Genomic DNA, 11,872 nt, shown 5'->3' with positions numbered 1-11,872 from the left:
CTGTGACACCGACGGGGATGTGTGTAACCCGTGGGGGGACACGCGTGGTCTCCGGGGCACGGTGCGGGCCTCAGGCCACGGCGCGCCCTCACGCCGGGCAGGGGCGGGCCGGGGGCGGCGGGAAAGGCTCGGGCGGCCCTGCGGGCCCTGAGGCGGCGATGGCGCGGAGCCAGCGCGGGCCCGGCGGGCGGGCCCGGGGCGGGCCGGGGGCACCGCGCTCCCTCCCCCGGGCGGGGCCGGCTCGGCTGCCGGGCCCGGGCGGGGCGGGGCCGCCACTCAGTCCGTGCCTGGAGCGCCGCACGGTAGCGGCACACGCGGGGCTGGTGCTGGGCGCAGCATGGAGGAGGCGGCGGCGGGAGCGGGTGAGGGCAAGGCGGGCCACGGCCGGAACGGCCACGCCGAGGGCCCGGCGGCGGAGGAGCAGCGGGGCGGCGGGGCCCGGCTGCGGGGCTGCCGCGGGTTCCTGCGGCGCAACGCGCTGGTGCTGCTGACGGTGTCGGGGGTGGTGGCCGGCGTGGCGCTGGGGGCCGCGGTGCGCGGCGCGGAGCTGGGCCCGGCGCAGGTCGCCTACCTGGCCTTCCCCGGGGAGCTGCTGCTGCGGATGCTGCGCATGGTGATCCTGCCGCTCGTGGTCTGCAGCCTGGTGTCGGGCGCCGCCAGCCTGGACACCCGCTCGCTCGGCCGCCTGGGTGGCATCGCGCTCGCCTATTTCCTGGGCACCACGCTGCTCGCCTCCGGCCTCGCCGTGGCCCTCGGCTTCATCATCCGCCCCGGCGCCGGCGCGTCCGCGCTCAACACGCAGCTGGGGCTGCCGGGCGCGCTGCCCACCAGCAAGGAGACGGTGGACTCCTTCCTCGACCTCATCAGGTGAGGCCGCCCCGCTCCCCTCCTTCCCCCGCCCTCCCGCCGCCGGAGGATGATGACAGACCCGGCAGTGTTGCACGCTTCACCCGGGGCTGGGGAGCCCTCCTTCTCAGGCTCCTTCATCTTCTTATCCTCCTGCATCGTCTCATCTGCCTGCACCTTCCCCTCATTTTTCTCCTTCTCCTCAGCCTCCTTCTTTATTTTCTTCATCTTAGCATCCTCCTCATCCTAATCCTGGATTCTCCAGAGGCACGGCTCTCTGTCCAAGTACCCGCAGCCCGCTCAGCTGCATGGGTGCTCTGCTTCTCCCCGCTTTGTTTTTAATTTTGCCTGGGTGGCTGCAAGGATGAGTCGAGGCTTGCTCAGAGTTTTGGGTGCCCAGGCCCGTTTTTGGCTCTGCCTGAAGGGAGAGCGGCTCCTGGGCTCTGGCTGCAGGGCAAGCTTTGCCTGGCACCTTCCCCTGCCCTGCTACCTGTTGTTGCCTGTCTCCTGCAGGCAGGGCAGCTCTTCTCATCCCTCACACGCACCTTCTTCTTTAATTCCCCGACACTTTGCCCAGTCTCCTCACCCAAATGCCTGCCTGCCTCTTAGAGTGCCCTCCCCCAGATGTGGACATGGAAACGCAGCCTTGTTATTCCATGGAGGACATACCCTGAACATCATCCGCTGTGAGGATGCTCTGTAGGGTCGTGAGCTTCCCATCCTACCTCTGCATCTTGCAAAGACGAGGCTTGCATTCCCCAAATCTATCTGGAAACAAGGCTTCCACTTCTAATCAGATGATAGTGGTTTTGTGTATCTTTACTCCTCTTTGCCAAGGTGTGAACTTCACCTTTTTTGTTTTTCTCAAAATGTCTTGTTGAGATCTGTCTGGCTTTTTAAATAAGATAAGAGCACACATAAATGAGGCAGGCATCCAGATGGTGCCTTGAGTACTGGGCTTCCAATTGCATTTCCTTGTGCTTTGCACCCAGGTACAAACACAAGAATAAGGGAGGTGACCTGTGTCACAACGAAGTGGCTGAGAAGTTGAGCTGAGTGGATATCCTGGTAATTACAAAGCCGAGTGGTTTTTTTTTTCAGTTTTGTTTTGATAGTTTGCTTTGCTTTTGTGAGTCCGGTTTTTCAGCTGGGATACGTTTTTGCTCTGTCTGGACAAGTGGATGTGGCAACAAAGATAAAAAGACTTTCTAAAAAAAAAAAAAACCACAACTGACCAACCCCAAACCCAGAACTGTATTTACAAATTCAGGTTAATGTCCTTTTCTCCCCCTGAGACAAGTATGTTCCCTTTGGACAGAAAGTAAGTCTGGTTTGTTCCACTGGCAGCCGTGTACTCAGTGTCCTCAGCTCACCTCTCCCGCTCTTAAGAACTGACAATTAAGGACCTTTCTTAAGGACCAGCTCTTCCTGACAGCATATTCCTTCCTGCTATTCCTTTTGTGTTAAAAAGGAGTAGCAGAACAACGGGAGTCTGGCTGTGGTGGTGATATGTTGTTGAATGGAGGGGAGGGAGGTGAAGAAAAATTGCCAAAAAAAATGTAGGGACACCTGGGAGAGTTGGGAAGATGCCTGTAGTGGTGGCTACCCCAGCACATCCTGGCTGTACCTGGTGTTACATCCCTGTGTCACCTGGCAGCGTGGAGCAGGATGGAGTTGAGGAACAGGCCAGGGATGTTGCTTCAGGCTGTGGGTAATTCCTAAACTTCAGGGCAGGCAGCATTTTCTTGGTCTGGTCTGTAAATGCAGGTCCAGAGCTCATCCTCAAAGGGGTTGTGATGGCGATGGGATTGAGCCCCTAATTCCAAAGTAGGGCTCATCATGATGGGACTTGGGTAAAACGTGGTGGGTTGCAGAGGGATTTTCCTTCCAGGGGACAGGAACTTTCTCACAATGCATGTATGGGGGGCTGTGAATACAGCTTTTTTTGGAACCCCAGGGGAGGGCTGTTGCAGCCACGCTGTTGGGCAGTCAAGCTGTTACAGCAGTGACTGTGAAATCCAGTCCAGCAAAGTTGTGTTTGGACACAGCCACCACTAAAACTCTCAGTCTTAGCACAAATCCCTGACAGACTGAGGGATGGAGGGAGTATGTGATTTTCAGGAAATAAGATCTCTCTCTCTGCCGTGTAGTGTTATTTTTTTAACTGTTCTTGAAGACCTGGGTGTTTTGGTTTGAGCACTGATTTTGGTCCCTGCTGTGATGGAACTTAGCAGAGTAACCTCATCTTGAGATAGCAAAGCCTTGATTCTATAGGGCCTGGAGGGTTGAAATTACTGCTTTTTGTGTGGGTGGATCTTGCAGCATCTTGCTCTTAGCTTCTCCTTTTATCCCGTTTGGCCATGAAAATTTCTATTAGATGCAAGAAAGCTGTTTTCTGTTGTGGCACAAGACTGACTGTGTCCTTCAAGGCTTTGCTGCTGCTTGGTTTCAGAGGAAAGGTAAAAGTGAGTTGCAAGTGGGTAAGCTTCAGTCCCCCTACAGCACAGAAAACCAATGTAAAACATGTCCCAAGGAAGAAACAGCAAAGATGAAATCACAGCTGTGTGTCACTATTTGATTCTGCAGATCACTTCTGCCTTTGGGAAGTCTATTAGGTAATGACCAAAGATGTTGCCTTTTATTGTTGCAGTGATGTCTGGAAGCCAGCTTAATTCTTGCTTTTCCTTTTCAAAGTCTAAAGTTTCCCCACAAACATGTGTCTAGGCATGGAGAAACAACCTCTGGAAAAAAGATTTATCTTGGGCTTTGGTATCAAATGAATGATGACTCACTGGTGAACCCAAAGGCTGTCTCTGTTTTATTTTGTCCACTGACCATAACCTCCAGGTCTGATTTGTCTGGCTGGAGGTGCTGGAGCACACTCCTGGTTTCCCTTCTGGCAAGCACCAGAGGCAAGCAAGTCTGGAGCATGTCTAGTCAGGGCTTGGGCACACTGTCCTCTGCCCCAGGACTTGGGGTGGGGACAGCAGAGCTGTCATGGGGTGCTTTTGTGCCCCGCAGCAGGGATGCTGATGGCTCATCTGTCATGTGGGCAGCTCCGTGGAGCTTCCTAAAGAGGAGCTCTGGCCAAAGGCAGTCATCATGGGAGGGGGTCAGGAGAGAGTTCACAGCTATTTCCTCAAGGCTGGTGGTTTTACAAAAAGCACCCAGAAAGTGGGGTGATCCCTGGACTCGAGGCAGGATCTTAAAATTCCTTAAATCCATCAGCAGATGAGGGGAGCGAAGGGAAATTTCAGAATTTCTGGGTTTTTCCCTTACTTATTTATTTGGTGGAGAAGATAAAGCAACAAAGAATAAAGAGAGCTTGTGAGCTTGGTTGTGAAGCTGTTGGCAGCTGGGGGAAGGGGCTGGCTGGGATGTGGTGGGCTCTGGGGCTCAGCCCCTCCTGAGAAGGTGACACTTGGCAGCTTGGCTCTGTAACCAGGGAGGAGGAGTCCCAAGGATGGCACTCCAGCCACCTTCTCACACAGCCCACCTGCAGCTGGGTGGGAAGCAGATGAAACTGCAGGATGAAGTGTTTTGCAAGAATCTATTGATTTGTTCACACTTTTGATGGGCAATTGTCACGGCTGAATGTTTCAATAAGGTCAGAGTTTTGTTCTAGCTCTGATTTATATTTACTGATTCAACAAAAATTGAACAGTTTCACAGGAACCTATTGATCCTGCAAAATTTCAGTCAGTAGGTGATTGTGGCATTTCATTTCGGTGAGGTCAATGTTTTGCTGTCATTTTATACAAAGGACTTTAGTAGAAAATCTCACTCATTAAAAAAGGAACTTTTCAACAGAGTATTTTACAAATTTTTTTTTAGTGGAAAAAAGTATCTGTAACAGGCTTTCTTTGCCCAATTTTGAGATGAAAACATGTTTTGCAACTGTGGAATTGGCTTTGGGGAAGGGAATTCTGTTTTTAATCCAACCTTAGCTGTAACAGTCTGGGAAGGGAAGGAGGTAATCCCTTTTTTTTATAGGAAGAGTGCACACAGGTCCACACCTCTGCCTGGAGCAGTAAGGTCAGGGTTTCCCAGTCTGCCAGGCAAGGCTGCAAAAACTGTTTAAATTTTGTTGCTTCTCAATGCCATGAAGGCCGTCTCTGAAATCCCAGTGTGGAAAGACAGGAAAATGTGACTGGTAGAAGAGGAGGGGGAGATGCCAGCTTTGAGTTCAGAAATAGAATAAAAAGTGGCCAGGCAGTGGCTGCAGTTACACCAAGAGACAGGCTGACCTCTGGGTTTGAAGCTGGTGGCTGGTGCTTAAAGTCAAGGTGACTGTCCTGCTTTGCTTGTGTCACTTTCTGAGTGTGGAATCTCTCTCAAAGTGCAGGGATTGCTGACTGAGTTTTGTAGGAAGAACTCAATGTTTTCATTCATGTGGCTGCACTCTCTGGCAGGGCTTTTTTAGTAAGCCTCTGAACGTTTCTGCTCCTTTCGTTTGTTCCTTATATTTGTTACCTTTTACTACTGGCTCTCCCCAGTTACATTTTATTTTCCAAGCATCAAAAATACAGACCAAGCCATTAAGGCAAAAAAGTATCATATATCTGCTGTAAGTAAACACATTTTCAAGTTTCTCTTTGTTAAAACAAATGCACGCACTCACAAACGTGAGTGTGTACAGGACATGTGTTGTGCATCCACATATCAAAAACCAGATGAGCAAAATTGCTGTGTGATACTGAATGAAAATCTTGGGACAGAAAGAAAAATGAAGGTACTGGAGGAATTTGAACTGGCCTCTGGCATTTTGCCACAGATGGCAATAAATTTGCTGTGAGTGGACTTGTACCATTGGCAAAAACCCTGAAAACGGGAGTTAACCAACACAGAATATTTTTTGTAGACTTCCTCAGAAAAGTATGTTTTTCAACAGCAAGGTTTTTGGCCTCAGAAGTGGAACCTTTTTGTAAGAAGCAATGCAAGAGGAATGCATAGTATTTTAGGGTTTCATTCCATTTGCCTGGATTTCCCTTCATGCTTTTGCTGCCAGAGCAAAGTTGTTTGCAGAGCTCTAGCAAACGAATCATTTAGAAAGAGTTGTTAATAATAATCCCATGCACATACAGTGGAGGAGTTCCTGTGCAATCCTCATCCCACTGGTGGAAAGATACAGGCCTATAAAGAGAGCAATTTGACCATCATGTCAAAACGGAGAAAGAGGAGAGTTACAGCTGCCCTTTTCACCCTTTGTCAACTCCAGGTTCCCTTCGTTGTCTTGGATTCCCAAGAGTGGATGTTGCAGCTAAACTAAGATTTCTCTTAGAGCAGGAATACAGTGGGATCTTCCTGGGGAGTAATGGTGTGTTTTTGACTGGTAGGAGCAGCTTTTCATGGGATTTATCCATTTATCCAGCTGTGCATAGGAGATGGTGTGATGAGCACAGTGTTCAAGCAGGAAACACTCATGTACAAACTGTAACACCCACCCTTGGTGCTGCTGCTTTCTTTTTCTTATTTTAAGAGAATCTGAAAATGGGTTCTCTCTCGCCCTGTGTGTTGTGCAGTTGCATGGAGGTTTCCTGGCTCAGCTCAGCTGTCACTTCAGCCCCAGGCACAGCTGTCCCCCTTGGCAGCTGTCTGATGGATTTGTGATACAGCTTTTTTGGGGCTGTCTGTGCAGCAGGCAGAGAAAGGCTTTTCTGGCAGGTGCTTGGTGAGGGGAGTAAAGTCTCTCTGTGCCACCTGCTTCACTTTTGTGGCACAAAGGAGTCAGGGTTTGTGTGTGTGTGGAGCAAGGTGCCGTCAGCAGTGGAGCACTCGGGGTACACACAGCACACCTGTCCCCCTGCCATGTCCTGTCTCATTTGTGCCACATGCAGCAATGTTGTCTCCCTGCATTTGGGGCCACAGCTGTGTGATCCCACACTGCTGTGCTGTGCTCCTTATCACCCAGAGCCAGGGTTTGGCCAGCACCGTGCTCCTGAGATAATCCACATCTGCTTCAGAAGGGCGACCGTGTTCTCTGGCACAGGGCATGGGCCATCACAGAGAGTCAACAATCCATACTACCAGGGTGATCTCCCTAAACTCCACATTCACATTTGATACGGGCTTTCAAAGCACAAAAACCTTCTAAATTTGGTGCTCACAGAAAAGCCAGCTGGCAGACACCCAGATTTCATTGCATGCCCAATTACCCAGCTCATCAGCTTCCCTGTTTGTTGGTTCACCCTCACAGGAGGGATGTCCCCGCTTCCCCATGCAGCTCCTCTGCTCACAGGGATGGAGCTGTGTCTGTGTTTCTGTGGTGGGTGAGCTTCACCTCACCGGGTGTGAGGAGCAAACCCTGCAGGCACAAGTCCACGATGGGCCCAGGCAGGTCACCAGCCAGCTTTTGTCTCTCCCCGAAGCACGCAGCATCTTGCCCCCATTTTTTAGGTACTGCGGTGGTGTTCTTGCACAAATCCATCCAAGGGTAAGAACTTGTGATCTAACCCACCTGTAATTAAAGTTGAATTTAGTTAACATGCTGACTAATCATAGGTGAGCAGTAAGTATAGTCTGTGCAGACCTGGTGCCTGTAAAATAACCCATTTCATTTGTTGATTGCTTTTTACAACCCGACACATTTGTTCTTAAGCTTTGGGATTTGAAACAGGAGCAAAACATAATTTTATGTGATTTTGGTGTTTTGCAGTCAGGTGTACTTAGAAATTGGATTGAACAGAACATACAACTCCTTCTGAGCTTAAGATCCCAAGTTTTTACTTGGCAAATTGTCAAGTCCTGCGGCTGGTGCTGAAGGAGTCACATAGTGTCTACTCTAGGTTTTTTTTAGCCCTATTTACACTTGAAGTAAGAACCTGCCCCTTGCCTTGCTGTAACAGAGCTGCTGGCATCACTTAACTATGTACTTTAAGTATATGCTTGGAGATAAGTTAATGTTTAGTTACTGAGGCCCATGCCTGACATACTGTGCAAATTATGGAGGGTTTGGTTTCCTGGCCACATTTAAACATTGGAGAACCGTGTTGTTTAGGCTTTAGGATTGCTTCCTTTGGTTTTGTTTTCATCAGGATGGAAAAGCTGATTTAAAGAAAAAAAATAATAATTGATTTCTGGTTGGTTTTCAGTCTTTTTTTATCTTTTTGCTTCTTCAAAGTCCAGTCAATTATTTAAAAAAAAAAAAAAGTAATCATCCTGCTATGAAAAGCTGGAAAGAAATATCCTTCTTTTCCCAACAGCATGAGCCCATTTGTATATGTGATATTTTACTCCCGATAAAAGCAAGTTTGCTTTTACTTTACTCAAGGTTTTCATCCACCAGAGAGTTCCAGCTGTGCAAGAACTGAAGCATGTTAGCTATTCCATTGATCTTATTTGACCAATTCTTTAGCGTCTTTGCTGAGAGAGAGCTCGATCTCCTGCTCTCAGACAGACAGCTGAACTGTCAGCTTTTGGGGAGAAAAAGTTGCTGTTTCTTTTGTGCTTGGTAGAATGTAGATTCTCTTTCTCCAGAAGAGAAATGATGCTTGCAGCAATCCTCCTAATACAGTTGTAGTGCATCAGAGAGAAAGAGACTGAGGTATTTCACAGCAGGCAGGTGTCTGATGAAGTTCCATGTCCTTTACAGTTGCTGTCAAGGCTGTGGGAAAACACCCTGTGTGGCAGGAGAGTGGAGCCGTGCAACCAAAAAGGCCAAAGTCCTTATCTGGGCTGTATTTTAATCTCCCTCTTGCTTTCAAAGATTTGACTTTGCTGCCTCTTTTCTTGCTCTGGTTTGGATTTGCACATTCCATGCCATTTGTGGGATGACCACAGCCTGGTCTAAAGTCTGCCTGGGTAACTATGGCAAAAACTGGGGGAAGTTAGCAGGGCACAGCCTGGAGGGAGCTGTGCAAAGAAGAAAGGATGGGGAGCAGCTATCCAAGTGTTTTTTACCACAATTAACTGGCTCTGGGTAAGGCCTTCTGTTTCCTGACCATAAGAGTTCTTGTGTCTCTGTGATGCCTTCTACTGGCAGTATTTTCAGCTCGTACCCATCACATTCCTGCCCTCACCAATGGGGTCCTGCCATGAGAGAGATGAGCTTTTGTTCCTGTTTTCCTTTCTGACACAGAAACCAAGAGCTGGCTAGGGGAACATGTGCTCTTTGCCCATAAGGGGAGAAAGGAATTATAGCATTAAAACCAGCTATAAGATACCACAAGAAGCTTGGAAGAATGCCCTGCTTGGCCCAGTTTGCTGTTTTGATTTCCTGTCTGCATCCTGTGTGCAGATACGTAGTGGCTGGTCAGAAAGAGCATACATCACTCTGCATGCTGTCCTCTCTGCACTAACCTGATGCTAGATTGACATTTCTGTGTGAAGGCACTGCTGGATTCACATGTTCCACAGGAGTTGTCTGTACTTCCCATCTCTGTTGCCTAAGCCCTTGCAGAGAAGTCTGGCCCGTGATACTGCTCTGCTCTTGGTGGTCAGGGAAGCTGCCTTGCTTGTTGGAGGGTTAAGCCATTCTCCTAAGTGGATTTTGCTGATTGGATTGTCCTTCCTGTTGATGCTGTGAGCGCACTGTAATCACATGAGCAATGTCAAAAATCTGCCTGATGCTGGAGGCCAGAAGCTGCTGCTGCAGCTGGTGTGGCTGAGCCAGTTTCTGTAGCCACTGGGCTGTGGGTGTGTATAACCAGCACTGTGTGTCATTGCCTCTGGTGGCCCTGCCCAAAAGGTGACGTGTGGCAGCCAGCACCTGTCCCCTCTTTCATGTGAGCCGAGGAAGATGGCACCCACACCTCTGGGCACAGAGCAAGCTCCATGCTGCTGGAGTGTCTTCTGTGCTACACACCTCACCAATGCAGTGTGCTTGCCTTTGGAAAAGGAATTCTGAGAGTAAGATACATGGGTGCATTCATGTAAGAAGTTCTCTGTGACGTGTTTCATTTTCTTGTTTGTCTTTTACAGAAACCTGTTTCCTGCAAATCTCGTTGCTGCGGCTTTCCGAACGGTAAGATCTGTGTGGACTTTGGACATGAGCTGCAGTGCATAGGCTCTTTGATTGGAAGAGGACTAGAAAGATGGTGTAGAAAATACCAGAAGTTAATTTACTTATAGAAGGTAGGGTTTTTAAAAGCACATGATACAGTCAGACTTCCATGGCAAATGATTTGAAAATACTCCCCAAACAAAAGCATATTCAAAGCCCATCTCTTCTGCCTTCACCAAAAATACTCTTTAAGCTTTGAGTGCCATGTTGGGCAGCAGTGGCAATCCTGCTTTGTGCCAGGCTGCTTACCATTTTGCAGGAGCTAGCTGGGATTCCTTTGGCTATGTAGTTTAGAGCTAGGCTCAGAGCAGACAAGGCTGAAGACCTTTAGGCTCCCATGTGTGTAAGCATTACCTGTTGCCTGATGGTTTTATTCAGTAGCTCCCATTGTGTCCCTTGCTAAATTAATTACTCAGCCTGGTTTCTTTTCCAACAAGAGACTATGTGTGGTGGGATGGTTTAAACACACAGTGTGGTTTAAACTGATGGATAGGAGCTGTAGGGCTCCAGAAAAGATTTTGATTTAGTTCTCAATGCTAATTTTATATGTCAGGATAGAGAGTGTTGAGAATATTGTCACGGGGCAGAGTGATTCTTTATGATACAGGAGCAGAATAATAGCTTTTGCCTTCATGGTGTTCTGTGGGTTTGCTTTCGTGCAAAACCAAGGGCAAACTCTTAAAATCAAGTTCCATTTTGCATGAATATATAATACAGCACAAGTCAATTTTCCATCAGTAAAAACAGAAGCAGTACAAAAATAACACTGAAAAGGATATTTTGTGATGCCTCTAGTGTCAGGGCTGTGTGTGTACAGGGATGAATCCTCTGTGCTGCTGTTGTCACAGGCAGTTGACAAGGACAGCAGCTTTTCCTTCCATCTTTTCATATTTAAAGAAAACAAGCCCAAAGAGGTGCCCTGCTTTTGTGAGGTGTCTAGTTTGTTTATCAAAGTAAACTGTTGCCCTAGATTTTAGATGTTTTGCTGACAATTTTAATGCCTGCCTCACCATTTTTGTTTGGTTGTGGTTTTTTTTCTTACCTGCAGTATGCAACAGACTATAGGATGCTGCCCAGGAACACTACCTCTGGAAATGCCACATTGGAAAAGGTAAGGTCACTTCTTAGGTCTTTAAACAAATTGTTGTCAGTAATATTTGACTACTTCATAGCCTTTAATTCTTTCCAGCAGTCTTGGGGAAGAAACAAGTACTTTTCTTGCCTGGCACTGAGAGACACACCAGCTGAATGAGTACCCATAGCCTCAACAGAAAGCTGTGATGGAGAGGAGAGCTGAGCTCAACTGATGTGACCCTTGACACTTTATTTTTTTAGGCTTTCTTGGACCTGGTCTCACTTGATCTAAATTTTAGTCACTCTGCCTAATATTTCCAAATAACTCTCTGTAGACTTGGAACTAAATAGCAATCAGGCTGGCTGGGGATGTCCTTTAAACCTTACTCTTCATTAAGAGTTTGGAGAGAATGAGGTTTTTTTCCCTATACCCAAGGCTCTTAAAAAAAAAAAAAATTTGTTGGGTTGATAATTTTTTCTTATTGCTGAAATTTTGTTTGAAGCAGTAACAAGTGGTCTGAAGGAGGAAAAATTACAGACAGAACATTACAAATAGGTTACTGTTGTAATGGTGTCAAAAAGAGAACTGATGTGTAGGTGTAGACAAAGTAGAGAGTGATATCTTCCATAAGTAGATGGTAGGACTTCCAGAAATGCTCTGGATCCCCCTGGGTGTCATTTCTCCTGCAGACAGGGCTATCAGACATGTTTGTTATTGGCCAGAGCCAACATGTTGCAGGCCTAGCAATAATTACAATTGTCTTCCAGGCAGCATGCTGTGAAGCAGACCCAGGATCCCAGCCTGCAAGGTGTCACCTTGCTCCAAATAAAGTGCCACGTGTGCTGCCGTGGGATTTTGGGGAGACTGGCCTGAGAAATTACTTTCAAGGTGATTTTCTCATCCCCAGGTTCATTCTGGCTGTCTGAGCTCAGTATCAGATGTTGGCTTAC

The 11,872-nt window shown here is 48.0% G+C and overlaps 1 protein-coding gene across 1 annotated transcript in view; it reads left to right on the top strand.

The window, feature by feature from the left end:
• Window positions 1–263: 263 nt before the first annotated feature.
• The window catches only part of SLC1A4 (solute carrier family 1 member 4), a 31,942-nt gene continuing 20,333 nt past the window's right edge, over window positions 264–11,872 (top strand). Inside the window, exons 1-3 of the mRNA XM_063391564.1 lie at window positions 264–867; window positions 9,766–9,808; window positions 10,896–10,958. Coding sequence (XP_063247634.1) covers window positions 338–867; window positions 9,766–9,808; window positions 10,896–10,958 — 636 coding nt within the window. The 5' untranslated portion in view covers window positions 264–337. The remainder of the gene's footprint in view (window positions 868–9,765; window positions 9,809–10,895; window positions 10,959–11,872) is intronic.

Source organism: Prinia subflava, chromosome 2 (genome assembly GCF_021018805.1).
Source record: "Prinia subflava isolate CZ2003 ecotype Zambia chromosome 2, Cam_Psub_1.2, whole genome shotgun sequence".
NCBI classification, from domain to species: domain Eukaryota; kingdom Metazoa; phylum Chordata; class Aves; order Passeriformes; family Cisticolidae; genus Prinia; species Prinia subflava.
The sequence above is the reverse complement of the archived record's forward strand: the minus strand, read 5'-3'. Positions and strand labels throughout refer to the sequence as shown.